The sequence below is a fragment of the Ammospiza nelsoni genome, chromosome 1 (genome assembly GCF_027579445.1).
Source record: "Ammospiza nelsoni isolate bAmmNel1 chromosome 1, bAmmNel1.pri, whole genome shotgun sequence".
NCBI lineage: Eukaryota > Metazoa > Chordata > Aves > Passeriformes > Passerellidae > Ammospiza > Ammospiza nelsoni.
The window spans coordinates 105,967,445-105,989,155 of record NC_080633.1 but is presented as its reverse complement, the minus strand read 5'-3'; the positions used below and the strand labels follow the sequence as shown (position 1 = coordinate 105,989,155).

General features: G+C 42.9%; 1 protein-coding gene across 1 annotated transcript in view; it reads right to left on the bottom strand.

Moving 5' to 3' along the window:
• Positions 1-21,711, bottom strand: part of COLEC12 (collectin subfamily member 12) — a 104,122-nt gene that overhangs the window by 69,095 nt on the left and 13,316 nt on the right. The window contains exon 2 of the mRNA XM_059466965.1: positions 14,308-14,358. Within this exon, the coding sequence (XP_059322948.1) occupies positions 14,308-14,358 (51 nt within the window). The remainder of the gene's footprint in view (positions 1-14,307; positions 14,359-21,711) is intronic.

The following is a 21,711-nucleotide window of genomic DNA, read 5'->3' as shown; positions in this document are numbered from 1 at the left end:
TCAACCTGTAGTAAAGACCAACGTACAAGTTTGGTAGAAGGAAACTAAGAGTCTTTTAAAACTGTCAGTCAGTGAGGAGACCCAGTACTGAACAAAATGTTATTTTTATAAATCCCATACCAACCTGATGCAAAACTTCATGGCAGGACTAACTTTACTACTGCAAAACTTTAAAAACTTCACAGTGAGATGCAATAATTCTTTGATGTTAACAAACTTCCTTATGCTCCTCTGACAAGTGTTAAGGAACTGCATGGTGCAAGCAACTACAGAGGAAACTAGTCTTGCTCACTGAGATCCTGGTTCTAATTCACTAAATACAATGAAAATAAATGATTGATTTCATTGTGATTTAAAGCAATATACTTATTTAGGCCTTTCAGCTGCCTGCACAAGTATTGTTTAACTCCCTGTCTTTTAACAGTGGGATGACACAAATCTACCCAAATAATTTCACACTTCAACACTGTCAGGGACAACACTGCTTTAATCAGTGGAACTGTACTTATTTGCAACAGAATTGTCTGTGACCTAAGAATGTAACTCCTGAGAGATAGTCACAAAATTCTCCACTCTCCTCCGATTTCTAAAAGACATATAAAATTATTATGAGAAAATTATGTTACAGATAGCTTCCATGAATTTCAAAAAGAGCCTGAAGCAAGAATCCCAGAAAAAATGCACAATGTTTTGCTTACTGTACTACAAAATGAATAACCAGAATTTTAAGGCCTGGGAAATCAGCAGAGATAATCCCAAATCCTTGTAACAAACCATAATCTGATGAGAATGACCGTCTGCTGTGAGTATCTCATCTGCACCAGGTAACGCTGCAGACAAATTACAGATCATCCTCCTCCCAGCTCTGTCTTTCTCCTAAGCTTTCCCCATGCCACTGCTCAAATATTTCTAATAAACCACTTTGACTTAAATGTCTAATTTACTGGAAATCTGCTGGCAACATCTTATGAGTTGGCTGAAAAACAAGCAAAGTAATCTGCAAATCTTTAAAACCAGCGCAGTTTTAAATGGGGATGTTTGCTGATTGCCTTTTCTCTCTCTCAGTAGTGGTCAGCTCTGGCAGTGAAATGCTTTGAAAAACATGCAGCCCGTGCTAGAAAAAGATCAAAAGCGGATCAGATGTCAGCTCCAGCTCATGCCAGTCGTGCAAGAAAGAGGAAAAAACAAAGTGAGAAGATTTTTTCTCGCCATGCATCACTCTATGTTCCTCATCTGCACACAAGGGCTCCTGGGCACAACACAGCATTTCTGCCAGGAGACCTGGACCCACAGCATGACTGGGATCGTGCTGTCCAGCACTGCCCCACCCCTGTCCCCAAAGAATTGATCAGCCTTTATCCTGGCAGCACCAGCACTTTCCTCCCAGTGCTCCTCCTCACTGGGCTGGCAGTCCTGGAGAAGGCAAGGAGTTCTGGGTGCTGGTTTGACTTGACAGCAAACAGTGAAAGGGTTCAGGGGGAGGGCAGCCCTGCTCACAGGCAGGCAGTGTTGCCCACGCAGGGCCTGGCTCTCTCTGGGAGTGGGAGGTGAAACTCCCTGGATTTGTGAGCAGTGCCAGGTCCTGGCACCATCTCCTTCCCTGCCCTCGCTACACTACATCCCATTTCACCTGTTTGTATTTGCAAGATTACCCACACTGTGCTGGGCTAAAAATGTGCAGGTAATGCTCTATTTTCTTTAAGAACATAAAGTCTTTTAAACATTTTGGAGGTCAACATCAAAGAAGAGTGCCCACCCAAGAGTCTTAAATGCCATATCCATTTTCTGTGGGATTTTCCTAAAGGGCTGTGTTGGGACCCATGTAAGAGCGGTGGGGTGGGTTCATAGCCCTGGATATCCCTTCTGGACAGGCACACAATGGCAGCTGACTGGGGACCACTGCCTACACCCTGCCTGCCTCCTCTGTGGTCTGTTTGATGCTTGGGGGTGAAGGTGGTGAGCATCCATTGATTTTGGGGCAGGATTAACCTGAAAACCTGCCAGGGATTTTGGAGACTGGCTGTGCTGACGCGAGGGGAGCAGCAGCAGCCCATGCCCTGCTGACTCAGCTGGCAGGGCTCACTCAGGCTGCTTGGTGGGCGAGATTGGGTTACATGGCAGAAATCATAACAAAGGCAGGAAACAGATCAGGACTCCCTGGGTTTAACTCCCTCTCTGGGGACCCTGCTGGTTTCCAGACTGCAGATTGTTTTAACCCTGTCCTGAAACCTGCCTGTGTGGCATCTCTGCTCTGGTGAATGGCACAGAAATATGAACCCTGCTGAGCAGTGGTAAACCCTGCTGAGCAGTGGTAAACAGACTGCAACAACAGAGTCCCTTGGTAGGGTTTTGGGATGACCCCCTCCCTGCTGAGCCCTGCCAGCTCTGTGTGGCTTTGCCTCCCCACAGCCACAGAGCACCTCTGTCATCTTGAGCCTGGCTCTCCTGCTCTTGTTCTCAGAGAGCACTTCCAGCACAGGACAGGAGGAAAACCCCATCTGACTTCATGCAGCTTTAGTAATTCCAGTACCAAAATAGCTGTGCCAACACTGCATAGTTTTGGTGGCTGAGTTGATGTAATGTGTCCATTGGAAAGGGGATGTCTTTCATAAAACCAGTCAACTATGCAGGATTGTATTTTATTTTAAGAAGCTCAAAGGAAATTATACAAACACATTGCTGATTCTCTCAAGTACTGATCTGATTTCAGGTGGTGTTTTTTTCACTTTGAGGCAGGATGCTTAGGAACAAGTCCTACCTGTGAATGTGAAGTGGGGAAGTGTTGCTCAGAGCAGAGGAACAGGAAATCAAGCTTTGCAATCTCCAAACTGAAGGTGTTTGGGGGAAAAGAAGAAATTTCTCATGAGATCATAATGACCACAGCACTACCTTCGGTTCCCTCTTGGAACTCTGATGTTCTAGAAACAGCAATTTTGAAAGGTGAAACATGGCCACCTGGAGGCTATGAAACCTTTTCATATACAGATCTGATAGCAAAAGGAGAGATAAGTGACCACCAAAAAATTCCTTGCTGGGAATTTGCCTGAGAGAAGGCTGCAGGACTAGGGTGGTATCATGGCTTCCCTCCATCAGGACTTCAAAGAGTGTAATAGTCCCATAACACATCGTCCTGCAAAGCTCCCAAAACTGGTGGAATAAGGAAGAGTTTCTCAATTTAGTTTCCCCTGTATTAAAAGCCTATGAAAACTATTTAAAAAATAACCACATAGGGGTAGTGTAATACAAAAACCCAAACAAACCTCAAAACACTCCCACCCTGGAAATGTCTCCCATTCACAGCTTCACCAAGTATTTTCTTTTAACTCACCACAAGACTTCCCAGAAGAACAACTGAAAAGACATTAGACATTATTTTTCTTTTAAAAATATTGTTTTAGAAACCTCCCAGAAGGGAGAAAAATAAAGTAAATTATTATAGTACCACATCAGCACAATTGCCAAGCTCAAAATGAAGAAGGCTACAGTGATCTAAGTATCCCTTTGACGTAAAATGCTTTTTAATTTCACAGTCAGCTGTTCTGCTTCCTCTTACAAAGACACTTAATGTCTTCTAAGTCACCTTGAATACCCACATATACAAATTCTTGGTAGCTCTTTCACTTATTTGGTGGGTTTGTTTTGGTAATCTGGTTTCATGCATGGGAAAGTTCATTCTTTGTAGTAAATGAAAGGCTTTCATAAGGGGTCTTCTTTCCATTTGAGACATGATTAGAGGCCAATTGCTATTCAAACCAGCTGTAATAAAAAGGGCTCGTTGTGAAGAACACAGCTCTATTTCTTTTTATTAAAGCACAGAACTACTCACAGTAACCTTTTGCAAGACAACTGAGAATAAAAACAGCTTCACCACGTTGTATTTCACACAGCAGCTTGCCAAGAGCATGAGTTTCTCAGGAGTCAGAGCTGCAGCAGAGGAGCAGATGTGGCTATTGCTGCGGAGGTGGGCCCCTGCCAGCACCCTCCCGTCCTGTGGGTCAGCACGCACGGTGGTCACAAAGGGGCAAAGGGGCTCAAAGTGACGCTGAGCCTCATCTGCTCCTGGCCCAGAGTCAAGGCCTGCTGGAGCAAGAGCCAGCTGTGAAGTTTATGGGGTTTATGGAGTGCCAATCACCCTCTGACAAGGGCAGGCATTTCCTGCAGCTACCAAACTTCCCTCCTGCATCCTCTCCATGGGCTCAGTACTGAAATGAGCTTTCTACCTTCTGGTGGACCGCTCCAGACCTAACTGATATGGGCAGGGGGAATAATGGACAGAGTTTCAGCTAAACACGGAAAGGACAGGAGCCACATATGCCTTGCTCCTATCACCTCTTAAAAAGCCAAAGCAGACCACGGCACCGCAAACCAGCATCTCCACAGAGCCTGCAGTTTTCTGAAGCATGATGAACTTGAGCGATGAACACCACACAAAGCACAGAGATCTTTCACAGATGTGGCTTCTTGCGCTGCTTTGGACCTTTGCAGAAAGGATGGTTCTGATCTGAGACCAGAAGAGATGGTCTCCGAGGGTTAAATGACAGGTCTCTGAAAAATGACCTTTACTTTAGATCTCTTTGATGAGGCAAGAGAAAGACAATGAAGACATGTTTAGTCTTCTTCCTCCTCCTGCAGTATTTCAGCTGATTCAGACCCTTACACATACCAAACTCATTACTTTGAGTCCCCCAAGTTTTCTCCTAATTTTAGCTACCCTTGATTAACTATTTAAACCCACATTAGTATTAAAACTGTCAATATTATGGAAAGTTTTTTCGGCTCCTGTGTAATGAGCAGAAGAACACAATATTGGTTTATTTGCCTTCCCTTAAAACTGAGCTATGCTGCTGCTTTCTGCAAGGCGCCTTGAGTAAAGAAATATTATAAAAATCGGAAATCTGCACATGGTTATTTTTATAAATTTGCTAAAGAGGTTAACATGTAGTATCATTAAACAAGAAGAAGCCTGTTTTCTTAAGGAGACAAGTTACTTTGTTTGAGGCAGCCAGAATACTCATGAATGGAGCCTTGGAATACAGTGAGCACAAGAGCCACCTCTCAGATTTTTGGCTTTCCAGACCCAGGAAACAATGTTTGGAGCACAAATTTCCACATGGAACCTACATGCAATCTAGTCCTACAGGTCTGTGTCTGAAGTTGTGCTGTTAGGTAGCCCTACACAAGCCTGAGCCAAATCCAGCTTGGATGTATTCACACAAAGCACACAGGTTTAAATATAAACATCTGCGCATGCAAGAAGGGACAGGTGGTAACTTCTGGGGACAAATGAGTTTAGCTGTGCACAGCTGCTGTGCTGAAACCTGGACAGTGTGTGTCTGGATTAATTGGCTTCAGACTGTGCAGTCTTAATTAAAGACACGATCTCTCCCACTCCCAACTCAAGACTCACAGGTTAGATTTAAAATTAAATCACCAGTTTTGTGGGGAATTATACATCAGATTTCCACCTGAAGCAAATAACTTATAGAAACAAATGAAGAAGGAAGAAAAATATCTTTTGGCTCTATGTATTATTATTTCTTGTAACCAGACTGTCCCCTATCATATGACAAAGCAGAAATATATGTAAGGAATCTTTCAGGCAATGGTTGTCACTACATACACAGATGGTTTGAAATCATAACTTCACCCACTAACAAAACACAAAAGGGAAGGTTTTTTCTGCCATTGAACATGAGCAAATGTAGGGTATATTGATCATAACAAGCCTGGTAAGTAAAATCTTCCAGGTCCATTCCTGGACTAATTAAAAATATAAAATTTGGTGGAATTCTTCATCTTCCCTGACTAAGACCTTGAAAAACAAGCTCACAGATATATGCTATGTAATGCAAATCAATAAGCATAATCTAAATATTTAAAATTTCAGGTTTTGAAAAATATGCAGTGAAGCCCTGTTAAGCAGACCCTCATGCTCAGATATCCTTAAGGGAAAACAATTCTGCTCTGCCTCTTTGTGGCATTATGAAACAGCTGCCAGAGAAAACATAAAGTCCTGCTATGCTAGGTGTGAATGTCTGCACACAACTTCAAATACAAAATCTCCTTACAAGCCTCAGCCGGGCTGAAGCAAAGTGGATCCCTGAGTCTCACACTCCACGTATTACAGAGAGTTCAGCTGCTTCTATCAAGAGTCACAAGCTGAACCACAAAAACACATTCACATCTTATTTATTTAAGGCATCAATCTCTCTCTCTGGCTGAGTGGGTGGATTTTCCAGATGCATTCCTGACTGAGCTGGAGTGTCTGCAGGACAGAAACCTCTCCACACCCCCACTGCACAACTCCTGTCCGGGCACCGAGCAAGACTCCTTCCCACTCACGCCTCTCTCCCAACCTCTCTCCACTTTCCAGAGTCTCAGCCCACTCACTTAACCCAGGCTGCAACAGGAGAAATGGAAATTTTTTGGCTCTTGGCTGCTTCACCTAAGATTTACCCATAGAAGGCTAATTGAGACTGGGTAAAATTTTAATCCAAGCTTTATTTTGGCTAATATTCTGTAGTGCAGAACTGTGGAATTTGGATTGGTTTTGACTTAGCAAAGCAGCATACTGTTTCCTTGTTAGTGTCTGAAACAGGAAAAATCATCCTCAAACACTTACCCTGTTCTTCATTTGTGCTATCTCTTATATTGTTCTCTCTCACAGGCTTCTTTAGGCTTTTCCCAGCCTTTATATAAGACATATTACAGAGGTATGGAGTTGACAATATTATCTATGTTGTAACTCAAAATTATCAGGATGGTGATGCTCTTGCTCAGCATGGAATTCCTTCATGCATCATTGGCCTCTCCTTGCTATTGCTAGTTTAAGGACAGGTATCTTCAAAGAGGTAGTTGCCACAGATCCCTAAAAGTAGATGACATAACTCCTACCCTAAATCCTATATTCAGATTTTATATGGAAGTCAATCTTCAGGCAGAAAATTTTCTCTCTGAAAATTATCAAGAAATTTGTCAAGTGCAGCAATGTCACATAGCTGCATTCAGTGTTACCTTGCCAGGACACTGGCCAGGCTCGGGGATGCTGAGTGTGATGGTAGAGGACAGCAGAGATATTTAGGTCTGGGTCTAGGTCCAGGTCCCACATTCAGGTCTGGGTGAAGCTGTTTAATTTTCACACCTTCCCTGCTGTGGCTCCCACAGGAGCATGGAAAACCCAGCACCAACCACGCACAGAGCTACAGTACAAGTTGAAGAAATTCCTAAGAAATAAAAAGAATCCAGGATATCAAAGTAAGCAGCACATGACAGGTATGTGATTAATTTGTGTGTGTTGTTAGGTTCACCCAAAAAAATAGCCTCAAGGGAATACAGCACTCCCTTTCTCATGGGAAGCCCAGTGTCCCTGTGTCACTTTCAGATATAATCATTATGAAGAAGGTACAGAAAAGCCAAAGATCAACTGCAGACATGTGAGCACTTGAAAGCTAAAGTTCAGCTGGCTGTAGTAGCAGCTGGCTACAAATACAGATTTGTATTTGGAATAAAGCTTAAGAGGAGCTCAAGAGTAATGCTGGTGCATTCTACAATCCCACGGCAGTACTGGGAGAGTCCACTAATGTGTATTTTCCATTATTGTCTCCTTCCATCTCGTGATGGCTTCATATCTGAATTTTTCATTTCTGCCAGTTTTCCTGTGATATTCCTCTGCATGGAAACATAATGGTACCAAGCAATGAAAACACAGTGCAGAGTTTCCTTCCAAGACAGTAATTTCACAGGTAATTTTGCTACAAAGTTGAACAGCCCAAAATGCAGCCTAGGTGTTCTGGCAGCAAGCTGATGTTACCAAACATCATTATTTGTCCAGCTAGTTTACAGGGAAATAAAAACAAAATCCCCAGGTGTCGCTTACAGTGTAGCCAATGTTTTTCATTCCTCCCGTAAATACAACGTGCTGTTCAGCCCACACACCTATTTTACAGCTCTAATGAAAAAGACAGAGCAAAATTCACACATCATGGTGACCACACTGCCTTTCAATTTACCCCTGTAAAAGACAGAGATTGATCAAACAGGTATTGCTGCAAGCATGCGAATGCAATATATGAAGAAGCATGTCAAGAATTTTAATTGTACTAAATAGGAAAAACCCGTAACTAAGAGAAAATAGATTGCCTACATAACAACACACAGCTGGAATGACTTTAGTCCCCACAGCACTGCTAAGAGGCCTCTTTATGGGCTTGGATTAGAAGTGCCTTTAGCTAGGCACAGCAGGACAGGTTGGATGGGGCAGCCCCAAACCCACAGACCTGAACATCTCGGCTCTTTCAGCCCCTGACTAAGTTAGCACAGGGCACATAGACCCGATAACTTTTTGGATCTTGCTATTACTGCCTGACACTGATGGATTTCTCAGGGTCCACCAATTATTCTCTATCTTTATGAAGACAGGTGGTTTCAGATTTGTTGTTTGGATATCCCATCTATCACATGTGCCATGACACTGCAAAAGGCAGAAGGTACTGACAGAGGAGGGACACACACTGGTGGCACAGGGGCACCTTGACAGTTCCTGAGCACATTCCTCTACATGTCAGCATTCTTTATTTATTTATTGAGACTTCAATTCCCTGACAACTGCTCCAGGGAGCAGTACTGGGAGTATCTACTGGAAAAGAAAAGAAAGACAAAGAAACTGTATATAGGTGGTCCCTCTCCATGCAGCCCCTGATGCTGGGGTTGAAGCTCCAGCACAAACCAGGACCCCTGAGGGTGCTGGATTCTCTCATCTGCTCAGGGCTCACCCTATGAGAGGGCAGGCTTGACCCCCTTCCACCTTACTGGCCATGGCAATTAAAAGGGTCATTTCAAATGAAATTTCTTGGCCTGAAATGAACAGCCACATGGGCACCGCCATTCAGTGGGGATTTCATACCCCAGGACACACGCAGGCAAAATCCTCATCTGTCAAATATGGCCAGATCAGTGAACTGGAAGCAACAGTGCCTGACTTTCCTCTGCCTTTGTGAGTGTGAGTGACCTTGTGACTTTTTATTAAGCCATATGATTACACACTGCAGGCACACAAGTGAAAGAATGCCCAGGGAGGTATGTGGTTGTGGCACCTGAAATCCCTCACTGGTCGTTTACAAACCATAAATAAAAGTCGACAAATTCCTAAAGCTTAGAATTTACTTTTTTTTTTCATAGGGGCTTAAGGTTTGTGTGCATATAGCAAACCACCAGGCTGATGCCAGACATTGTTTTGGTGCTTGTTATTAGAGATATGAACAATGGCCTGGATTTATTCAGAGACAAGGACTAAAATTATTCCATCTGTTCAGTGTTAATGAATAAATGCTCTTCTTGAACTATCACAAAATTCTGAGCCATGAATTTTGATCATGTTTGAGCAGTTATTTATAGGCACAAATTCCTCTGTATGTTTTAAAATCCTTTTCAGAAAAAGCTTTGTATCTTAAAGTTTTCAGTTTTGCTGTAACCCGTTCGCAATGCTTTTGTCAGTTGTACACTCCTAAAACTCCATAGTTATATGTTATCAAAGGTGAAGAAAGAATAAATAACTTCTTACCATACAAAATTCTATAAAAAGTGCACAGCAAGAAAACAGTTAAATGGATCTTGTTCAGCTGTTCCCAGGCCACTCATCAAGGGGAAAAAAACCCTATTTTACAAAAATGTTTTTAAACATATTTTCCCCCTCACCTTTTTTTTAGTATGGCAGATTTCATTACTGCATAGCAGGATGATTCATCCATTCCTGGTCCACAAATTCCTAGACTTTATTCTTACACCTGGAATCATGCTTAGGAGCTAGATGGTTGTAACTGCATGGAAGAGGTATCCTAACCCAGTCATATCCTATATGCTTTAAAGAAGTACCTGCCTTCCTTGAGAGAGCCCCATAGTAATTTTTATCCCTCCTTCCTTGGCAGCTCTTGACCTAGGGGGTGTGGGGAAGGTGGGAGGATCAGTGCCTTGGTGTGCACTGGACCTCCCTGGGGACATGAGAGCCTGTCCCCTCCTGACAGCTCAGCAGGGAAGAGGAGAGGGCATGGTGAGGAGTACCCTGACTCACCATCTAGAGCATGGAGGTGGCCAAGATGGGTGTTTCTGTGGAGAACAGGCTCACAGTCTGTAATTCTGGCTGTGTTTGTCAAGGGCAAAGGGTAATTATCTTGCACAAGCTATTTAGTCTTCAACTTATCTATAGTGTACTGGTCCTATCTTCTGATTCCATGGGAAGCTTCTCTTCATCAGCAGGGCTTTCAGCTCATTTATTTGAAGCCTGTTTTCTAAAATACTACAGTGTGCTTTGCAACAGGTCAAAGACCATCTTCTCTGCTTCCAGCAATCCCATATTGTACCGTAGCTTCGTATTATGCAATCAGTAATTTGACAGGAAATTTCTACTTCAAATATTCTATTTATTAAAGCAGAGATATTAAGTTCTTAAACATTACCATAAAGGAAAAAAAAAAAAAAAAGCACAACAAATTCTACATCTATTACCTCAGAATGCCATGAGTTAGGAAGATCAGATCTTCTACCTTGGAGTCCATTTGATCCCTTCAATTCCCTTGCCTAGGGAGATGCCCAGAGCCCAAATCTCAGAGGAAAGAGTCAAACCCTGCCAGAAAGAGGTCTCATCCTTCTGTCGACATTTCAAAACTAGTCTTAGCTCTCATGCTTGAGATTTAGCATCCCCAAAGTGTATCATATTGGAAAGGAAGTTTTGCCCTTTCCTTATTCATTGTTTCCCAAAGTGAGTTGCATGAGGTGGTACAAACCAGTGACACTGATTGACCAGTTAATATTGGTGGCAATCTGGTAGAGGAAAGCCAGTGGAGAGGCTTAGCTTCCATCTGGAGCAGATAACTTTAAGACAGCCTGAGAAATGGGATTGAAGATGAAGTAACTGGAATAAAAAACACACTTCCTCCCTTTTTCAGTGCAGCAATCTGGAGGCATTGCAGCTGAGCGACTTCTGGCAGCATCCCTGCACATCTGTAGCATTCATTGAAAAGAAGTAAACAGCATCAGTGAGCTGGAAAGACTGTTTTTCTTACTGACCCCCTGCAGCAAATCTATCCCAACCTCAAAGGAGAAAAAAATCTGATGTGTATTTTCCTAGGAGTTGTCTGCATCTGTATTCATTATTCTTTAATATGTTAGTGTGTTATGCTTAGTATGTTTGGCTTACTATGACCAGTTAATGTTCTATTGACTAAAAATACAGTAGCTTGACAAATTCTCACAAATTAACTTATTTGAGAAGGAAGGACAGAATGATTCAGAAAAAGGGGAAGTGGTGCAAGACAGTGCGTATTCCACCCTCTTTTCAAAAACTTCTTCCCCAAAATGAGAATTGCTGGAGAATGCCTCCCTCCTTCCCTCCTTCTGCTGATCTCTTCCTTCCTTGAACCAAACTACAGGCTCTGGGAACAAGGCAGCTAATAATAAACTCCTCAGCTGAACTCTAGGAAAGGAGCTTGGTCAAGGCTTTGCCTGCCAAATGCTGACCAACACATGTTCCCAGCTGCCAGCAGTGACTGACTGCTAGCCACGTTTTTTAAAACAGTTATACTTTAGCCTTCTGCCCCTCAGAGCACATTTTGCTCCAAACAAGACCTCCCAATTCCAAATGATGGAGTCAAAGGTACTTGACTCATGGTCCACCTACCATGCCTCATGTCCATGGAGCATACAGGGAGTTCTCCAATCATAATATATTAACACAACTGCTCTTGCACTATGACTCCTGAAACAAAAACCCCACTGCTGTTTTTATCCCTGCCCACACCAACAGGCTGTAACAGCAACAGGGCTGGCATTTCTACAGTGCCAGCCAGCAGACAGACAGCACTTCTTTCAAAATTACCTTTTATCAAGGTTTGTGTAATAAAACTCGGTTCTTGCCTTGAGATTCCCCCTTATTGCCTTCTTTTACCAGAAAGGACACAGGGCCAAGAGGGAACACCAAGACAGCAGGAGTAACATTTCCTACTGGTCAGGCAGGAGCTCAGCTGCATTTTGGCCCCAAGAGCAACCTCTGGTGCTTCACTTGAAATGCTGACCCAGCTGTCCACTGAGTCTGGAGTCTTTAAAAGTCGTGCAGGTCCCATTTCAGTCTGGAGGAGCCCAGTGCCAGGAGAGGAAGCAGCCAGCACTGCTGAAGGTATGAGGCTCCCACTCTCTCCAGAGGCTGCTCAGAGGCTGCCTGGAAACGCAGCAGAGACTGTAGAGGTGGGAACTCACTGAGTCAGGTTTTCTGAAGAAGAGGAAATAAACCCTTTAAGGCACACAAAAGCATGAGCACATAGCATCAAACACCATGGATGCTGGTGCAGGGGTGTGTGGAAACCAGGCCAGCCTAGCTCCTCCCTGAGCTGTCTCCTGATGCTGGGAAAGATGAGGAGGGTATAGGAGGAAGTCTGGGCTCCAAAATATTATGGACAAAGGCGGCTCCTTGGATTGAGACCCTACTGAATTACACAGCTCTCACCAGTGTCAATGCTTCATGATCCCATCTCCCCTTTAATCAAGGCTCTTCTGTACTGCAGATATTTGGGATACCTTCCTGACCACAGCAAGGGTGTTTTCCTGAGGTATAAGGCACTTAGGGTTGGTTCCTAAGGGTGGAGCTACCCTGACTCCTCCTCCGGTGGTGAAATCTCCTCCTACCACTTCCAGGCTGTAAGTCCTCTCCTCCCTCCATGCTGCCCCACCAGGCACAACAGCGCAAGCATTTCTGGAAATGGTCTGTATTTCTAAGGGGAGAAATAACTCACCTTGGTAGCATCACAATACCCAGGAGAAAGAAAGAAATGACAGCAAGTTAGTAGGCAAAAATCCCATCCCGTCTCAACAGCACACTTACTATTGGGACAGTAAGGATAATTAAGTGCCCACACCTCCCTAAAATCTTGTTCACTGCAAAAGTGCTGATCAGGAGTAGCCAGGTAGAAGACAACACCAAAGGAACTTATATTTATAGCTGTTAATAAATAGTAATATTTTTTACTTATTTGGAGGTGACAGAAATGAACAGTTAGCATTTCTTCCTATTTCTCAAGATTTGTTTTGCTTTTTTGCTATTCCAGGGCTTAATGCAGAACAACAACAACAACTGGAAACAAACAAAAGGAAAACAACAAATAAGAAAGGAAAAAACCCTATGTGCAGCCTTATGGAGGACTTCCCAAGCCACAGATGCTGGCTCTGTGGTTGGCTGGTCTATCCAAAATAAAGCTCAGCAGCAGGGAGCAATGGAGTGGTTCAGGGGGTAGAAAAGGTCATGCGAATGTGATCCCCACCTCCCAAACTCCACATCTCCTTATGCTGCCTCCCCCTGCTCCTTTTGGGATGGAAGGAATTTTTTACTTACTTTTCATTTTTATTTTCAGCCTGCCTTTTTTATCCATTTGCCAACAGGGGTCATTGAAAGTGACTCTTGCTGCAGCTACTTTCCCATGACAGAAGAAAATGAGGTGAACTATTCTGATGGCTCATAGGTGAAAAGGCACCAGCAGCTTTGATGATGAGCCCCTTTGGCTGTGCCAAGACAGAGCTGGCACTGTGGGAGCTCAGAGGCCACCATGTCACCTTCCCCTTGCCAGAGGGACAGGCATTCTCCTGCCCTGGGTGAAACTGTTGACTGCAGAGACTGTTTTCCCAACAGAAAGAGATCACAAGAGCCTTGAAAACAGGGGCCCTGAAGGCTGCTCACCCCTGTGCACAGATGCGTGGTACTACCCTCCTCACAGGAGAAGGCCATTTTGGGTGAACAAACATAAAAAAAAGAGGAAAGTGGAAAAAGGAAAGAAAGTGAGCAACCTCATTTTAATAATTTATGACATCAGAATGCACTAATACCATATACTTTTCCTTTGAGAGGAGTGCACAGCCTGTGTCATGGCTCAGCTGCTGGTACAACTGGGCCATGTCTACAGGAGATGCCATGAAACCACTCTGGGGAAAACCTACAAACTCTGCTGCGCATCAGTCTGGGGGCTGAAGCAATGCCCAGCTCAGCAGAGAACATGTAAGAGGCATGGCCCCTTTTTTTCACAGCCAGCACATTCATTTCTCTTCAGGTGTGGGCTTCAATTTCCTAATGAAAGAAGTATTTTGGAAGCCTTATGTTTGCCAAGAAAATAAACCAAGTCTAAACATCACACCTTCCTCTGGGAGGACATTGGATGTGGATGATGGGACTATACCTGTAAATCTCAATGCTGCCAACAGGAAGGTTTTTCATAGCAAGTGTTTGATTTACCCTAAGCAAGCTGAAAGTCTGCTTTTGGTCAGGTCACTTACCAAACCTCTTATAGCCGAAGGACTGCACCTCCTCCTCCTCTGCAAAGTCGTCTGGAGAAAGAAAGACACAGCAGCAGATTATTACTACTACCACTAGAAAAAGATGAGAAAAAGGTTTTACAGATGCATGTTCAAATAATATAAGTTTACTTGGTTTGTTAGGCATGCTACTGCTCTTCCCCTCTGCTACTCCTATCCCACCTCTGTCTCCAAGTGCAGAAGGCAGTTCAGAGCCTTTCCTCCAATGAGAATCCCCAGCAGAACTCTGGATTACAAACTCTGCAGATTTATCACCTGGCAGCCATCCTGAGGCCTGCTTGGCCACCTAAGAGCAGACCAGAGCAGAAATGTCCCTCATCACAATGACAGCCACAATTGTCGCCAGTGTGCCACTTGATCAAGCTTGCCACAGGAGTCTGAGGGGATGGTTGTCCATCCATCCATCCATCCATCCATCCATCCATCCATCCATCCATCCATCCATCCATCCATCCATCACCTCCCATGCACACTAGCTTGGCCTGAAAATGTCAGATCCCATAAAACATGGGAAACAGAACTGGGAAACTCAGGTGAGAAAAATAAAAACTGAGATGGTGAAGATTGTGAAAGGTCTAGAGGGGAATAGCTGAGATCACTTGGTTTGTTCAGCCTGGAGAAGAGGAGACTGCAGGAACACCTCACGACAGTCTACAACTTCCTCATGAGGGGAAGTGGAGGGGCAAACCCTGATGATGGGACCTGAGGGAAGGGAAGTTGTAGGGAGGTTCCACAGGGAAGGGGTCACAGCACCCTTCTGCCTGAGTTCTGGAAGTGTTAGGACAATGCATTCACACACAGAGTGTGATTCTTGGGGCTGGCCTGTGCAGGGACAGGAGTTGGATTTGATGATCCTTGAGGGTCCCTTCCTCAGGATATTCTATCATTCCATCATGCCCTTTGTTCTCATCTTTACAGTAAGCAAGCAGTAATATGCTAATAATCACAAGGTTATTTTGTCGGAAGCTGAATTTCTCTCCATTTCCTTCCGTCAGCAAAGGAAAAGGCTGGCATCAGCAAAAAAGAAATACACTCATGACTATTTATTAAAAAAAGAATATGTTTGTGTTCATGTGTTCAGCCTCCTTCCACCAAGACAACCCCTTGTTAGTCCAATTTCCTGCTGAGCCAGGAAAGGCAAAAGCTCTGCCTTGTCACCAGCCCCAGCCCAGGCCGTTCTTCTCCCACCTCTGTATTTCCCAGAGGGAACATTTAATGACTGGTGGAGGAAAAGCAAGCTCAAAGCAGATAAACACGTGTGATGGTGTGAGAAGTCTGTGTTTAGTTAGATCTTTTTTGCCCACAGACTTGCTGCACATGATTGAGCTGCTCTGCATCATGAAATTGAGCTAACTGGTGCCACAGCTACCTTGGGACAGCACACAGCCTTGGGGGGATGAATTCAAAGGCAAAGATACAGTCTGCATCCAGCTTCAACAAAGCCTAAACTATTTGTGTGCATGTCTCCAGCAGGAAATCTGACTTGTTCTTCCTTCTGACCTGTGAGGTGCCACACACAGAAGTCTCTGAAGGACACTTTGCCTGAAGCATCAGCAGTGTCCATGAAATGCATCATTTTGCAGAACATCACCCTTTACTCAGACAGAACGATTGATTAAACAGCTAAAAACATATTCTTCACCAGGTAAGACATTTTGCTTACTGCCAGCAGTGCTCCTGTCCATATGTTTAACTAGACCCCCAATTCAGATGTGCATTTAAGAAGTGGAAGAGCCAGTGGATGCTCCTTAGGCAAAACAAACACATCCTGGTTTTGAAGACAGAAAGAAACCTTTAAAAGACCAAGCCAAACAAACCCTCACAATTGTCCCAAATGTTATCTGAAGACAAGGCCCCACAGCTAAACATGACAAATACTAATAAACCATAAACAGTCAGCAACCAACTTCTTATCCCAGCAGTGAGCTACTCAGGAAAGATCTTCCCCTCTTGCACGAAAGATAAAATGCTGCACAAAATAAGATTACAGCTCCAGAGACCTTAGCTTCCTGCCCTCTCCTGCTATCAGGCTGCAACACAATTGCCTCCTTTGTTTCTCAGGAGTGTAACCTGGTTTATCTGATCCACAGCTGATCTATATAGCCAGGCCATCTTTAAATCCTGCAGCTTCATCCCACACCACATCTCCACATCCTTCCTCCCAGGCTGACAGCCCCTTCCCTAGTTTTCTTGTTTTTCATGCTTAGACCAACAGCATTGCCTTTTACAACTTTAATTACATTTTTGTTTCTTTGGGCATTTCAGTATATGCAACATGTTTATATATGTACATATTATACATTTCTATACACACATATACTTTTAAATATATATATATATATATGTGGTTTTCAGTATTTGCAATGCTGCGTGTTATTCTTTCTGGGGATGGGCTTTTTCCTTGAGCTTTGGATACATTATAATTATTTATTCACCTCCTAATTTTGAAGAGCACTTGTGATATTTGAAACAAAGATGTGGAGATGAGCAAGGATGGTTATGTCAAATGGTGACTCATCTCCCTGATCAGTAAAATCTCAAACATCATCTCTGTGAGTAGATCCTGCAAGGGGTAGTCAATGTAATTTTAGGGGAAATCTTTAAAAATTATTTAACAGACAAAGCTCAATGTTCTTTCAGTCACAACTGCAACTTTGCTGAAATTATGTGCAAATACAGTACTTTAAAATATTAACTGTAATGTAACAAGTTTAAGGAAGAAAAAAAGATGGAGGAAATTAATAAAGCAAGCTTGGACTAAACATTCAGAAATCACAGCACTTTGGAAAAAGAGACTAAGATGGATTGAAAGTCCTACCTCAGAAGAAGTCTATGCTTGAAATATTAAAAATGAAGTGGACAAACAAGCCTATAAATTTAGGTCCCAAGGCAAAGCCCTGCACCCAGCCTGTTCCTCCCATGTCTGTTGGGCAGTATTGTCCTCACTGGAGGCAGCAGAAACGATCCTCAGCTCCCTGTTACAGTGCTGGAAATATTAAAATTTTGTCACAAGTTCTACAAAAATCTCAAAGCTTCCTGATATCTTCAAATCAGCAAAATACAGGAGAACCTAAGTTTTCATTTAAAAGGTAACAGGTTTTCTAGTGAAAACTATGAAAATGTGATCTGTTATGAATTACAGAGGTTAAGAAAATATACACCAAGTAAGAAGTCAAATACTAGGAACACCTCTAGTATGTTTTAATGACTTATGGTTTTAAAGGCAGTATCAGAAATTGTTGTGGCAGAAATTCATGAGCTTTGAGCACCAGTGACTGATCTTAGAAATGGAAATTCTGCATTTTCACATCAGCGGTGCCCACACTTGAGTGAGGCTGCAACTGGTGCAGGAGGGGTTTGCTGGACATTGTGAAAGCCTTAAGTTAGAAATAGTTTACTTTAGTTTAAATCCAGTCCTCAGTTACAAAGAGGACTGGAATGAACACAGTGTTTCTGTTACATACACATGCATTAATATGCAGGCAAGGCTTATTTTCATAGGTGAAAAATATCAAGGGCAGACTCCTCCTTGAAGGAGACAATCAAGTAGAATTTGTTGTTATGTTCTGGTCACAAGAATTAACTCTTTAGTAGGGGGAAGACCAGCTCTAACTCAGTTATAAGACACTTAACTGAGCTCTCAGCTGTGAACCAAAAATCCAGAATAAGAAAGATGAAGAAACATGAAAAGCTGGTCTCCTATTTCCCTGACTTGTACAGAACTCTGGCAGCAGGAAGGTCCATAAAAAAGGTGAACTTTGGGCAGAACAGAAACATATGTGAGCAACCAATTGTATTTAACCATGTAAGGGAAGGGCCACCAGAGATCTCCTGTTTTATTGGGTTTACAAGAGACTCCTTGGATGCTAGAACAGATTGTCATGGGGAGATTACAGCAAACTGCTACAAATCACTGTCTCACTGAGGCTGAACAGCAATACATCAAATATTCTATGGAGTCAGTGCAAAGTAAGAGTTCTGGTCCAAAAAAGTAAAAAAAAAAACCCTCTGAGATATTTTGGCAATATCCATGCCCAATTGAGTAGCAATGCCAAATTCCACTTGCCCTCCAGTTATAAGCTATTACTGCAACACCTCTAGTAAATGCAGTTGTAGAGTTAAATAAGTTACAGTACAATGCTTCAAGGGAGTGGGAATTATGAAAAGGCAGTTCAGCTGGGGATTAGCACAGCGAACAGAGGGAATTCATTTAATCTAAAACAAATTAGACTCTCATTTGATTAATTTGCCAGTGGCAAAGCAAATCTGTGGAGTAGAACTGTTTAATTTCTTGTTCTTAAACCTTAAATAAATTAATCATGGATCACTTATGAGTCACTCTGAGGTCAAGAAAGAAAGAGCTGGCCTGGAGCCAAAATGGATGCTAAATCTGCCCCTGAGACAATACAGGGCATAAAACCACAGCACCAGATCTGAGGAGCCTTTGGTGCAAGGTGATTTTAGGGAAGTTGTTTCCATTTTAGCCCCTTCCTTTCATGGGTGTCATTGTTGGCATGTGGAAGGTGTTAAAGAAAGCTGCTAATGTACGTGTCCAGCTGTCTCCTTTTAACAGTACACCTTGCTCAGCCATTTAAACCTAATTAACTAACGAGGCAAACAAGACCTCAGAACCATTAGAGATGCTGGGTCATATGGTGGCTGCAGACACGTGGTATCCAATAATTTCCAGAGCACTTGTGTGCTGCAAACATGGATACAAAGTCCTTGTTTAAGGACCTTGTCTGAAGTCCTAAATAAAGAAAACAAACCAATATTCTACATTGCATTTCAAAATCTGGGAAAATCTATTCCAGGAGAGAATGAGGCATCTGGGCTGAAAATGGTCATGCCAAGTTTCACCTCAGATTTTAGAAGTTCCTTTAAAATCCCCTGAAAACTCAAATTACAGTACATTAGAAGTACCAGTCTGGGAACTCAGACTGTAAGATTAATTTGTAGTAAAAATGACATCCAGTGTAAGAGTTTCCTCTAAAATAAATCTCTCTTTCAAAAGGCTTTAATGGTTAGAGCCCTGCCTTTCCTGCTGACTTAATGGGAACTATAGAGCTATATCTCAGTGCAACTCAGTAAAGCTCATTCTAATATTATCAGGGAGAGATTTTTACTTGTACCTTTTGGAAAGAAGGTGTGCCTATTAGCTGAAAATCACAATATTCCACTCTTTAACCCATCAGCATGGATGAAGAACTCTACTCAGAACTGTGGAACAAGTGCCTCTCCTTCATGAGAGACTGCCTGCAGTGTCAAAAAGCTGCTTCTGCCTGCTCTCTCCCTCTCAGCACTTTCACTGAAAGGCAAAACCCATCCACTTGTGAGGTTTCTGTAATATTAACAACTGTTCAGGCAGACAAGAACAGCGACACCAATATCTTTCTCATATCACATTTCAAAAGCTTTTTGAGCTGCCACCAGATTTATATGCATTTCTGCTCACTATTAACTGGGTCTACATTCAAACTGCTGACCTAGAGGTGAAATGGAGTCAGCAGAAGCACAGCAAGCAGCTGTGGCCTTCAGATGTTGATGACTTCATCAGTCTAATTGGTTTCCACTGGTTTTCATAGCTTTTTATTCTGAACAGTCTCCTGCTTGTGCTAATGGGCTGCTCATTCCCAGTTCTCTTCACAGATGCTTTATTTCACTTGTCCTCTTGTTCTGCCTTTCTCCACTACTTTTTCTTTATAGGTCCTTTTCATAGTCAAGTCTCTCTCTCAGCCTCTATTTTGATAAGCCCTCCCTCACAAAATCCTACCCCCCACTTGAAGCACTTCCTGACTGAGAGGATCCCGAGCTGACATGTCACGCTAACAGTCACTTTGGACAGGGATGACACGGATTCTGCACTTGCAGAGTACCTGGTCTTTAGGGCAGCCATGGCTGAAGTTCAGCTGAGGCTGTCCTGGAAGAGAGACCACCTCCCTGCATTGCAAAGCATCCTTTGGGATGTTGTTTGAGCTTGGATTCTGGCAGCAAAACTGAGGCTTTTCCTCAGCTCTGTCCAACTGAGACTGCTGATCTGGGAATTTTTCTGCTTATCTCAGTGACTGAAAGAGGCAATGTCCTAGATCAGAGATCCTCCTTTGGTACTATCCTGTGACTCGGTTAGTGTCTACCATCACTTAACACATGCATAAAAAAAACAAAACCAGTAATCGTGACAAATGGGTGCACTTTAATGTCTTGGTCTTCATCTGTTCCCCTACTGCTGTGCCCAAAAAATGTGAGCACTTACATTAGGAACACACACAAAATGACGGAAGATTGTGAAATTTAGAGGTATAAAAACAATCACTCTAGTTTTGCTTTTTAGGCACAAGATGAAGACAGTAAATAGGGAGATTTGAACAAAACTTGTTCGCACATAAGTGCCACATTACCGTACTGGGGTGAGGAGCAGCTGCATGGTGTGGAGGATCGACCTTAGAAGTTAAAAGTTTAAATCATATCATATTTCAGAATAATGATTTAAGGGCAAACAGATATGTTCTCATTAGTGCACTGAAAAATCGTGCCTCCCTGTCTGTATGTCAGAGGAGGCAATTAACAGCGGTATTAAAATGGCATACGCATTCCTAACAACACATGTCTCTATTACCTCCCATAACTCATTCACTTTGTTCCCCAGTGATGTCCCAGTCTGCACCTTAAATTTATGCACCAAAAGGGATTGCAGTTTTAGGTGGAAGCGGTCAAACTCCAAAGACAATTCATCTTAGGTTGCTCCCTCGCTCTCACAGACCACACTCACATTATGAGGAGGATCAGGTTCACTTTCCATGCCTTGTAAAAAGTGTCTTTATTTTGCTTTCCAAGGGGGAGGGCTGGAAGGAGAGATTCTCTGTTCTGACATACAGAACCTCAGGATAAGGAAGGTTTTTTGAAGCTGAAGATAACTGGGTATGCATCTTTTGCAGTACTGAGCTGCTTTCATCCTTGACATTTGTCCCAGCTCTCTTTATTTTACTCTGTTTTATCTCTGCAAGGCCTGATCAGCTCTGTCTCTCTGCAAGATTACCTTTCCCTCCTTATCCTGGCAGTCAGAATCTGAACCTCTGGGCACAACAGTCTTTCAGTGTGGATCTAAGTTAACTGTGTAGTGGTTGTGACAAAAAAAGGGCTCTGTTCAGCCCTCAGCTGTAGCAAAATCATTCTAAAATGAATCTACATTATCCAAAGTAAGAGAAAAAGGATACTTTAAACAACTCCCTTCTCCATAGGGAGGTTTGTCTATGCTATTCTTAGTTGCTAGTCTTAGTCCTGTGTGGCTGGGAAAAGTAGAATTGAAGCAATAACAAACAATTACAAGTTCTTCCTGAAAATGCTCCTGTCATAAATCGGTTATAT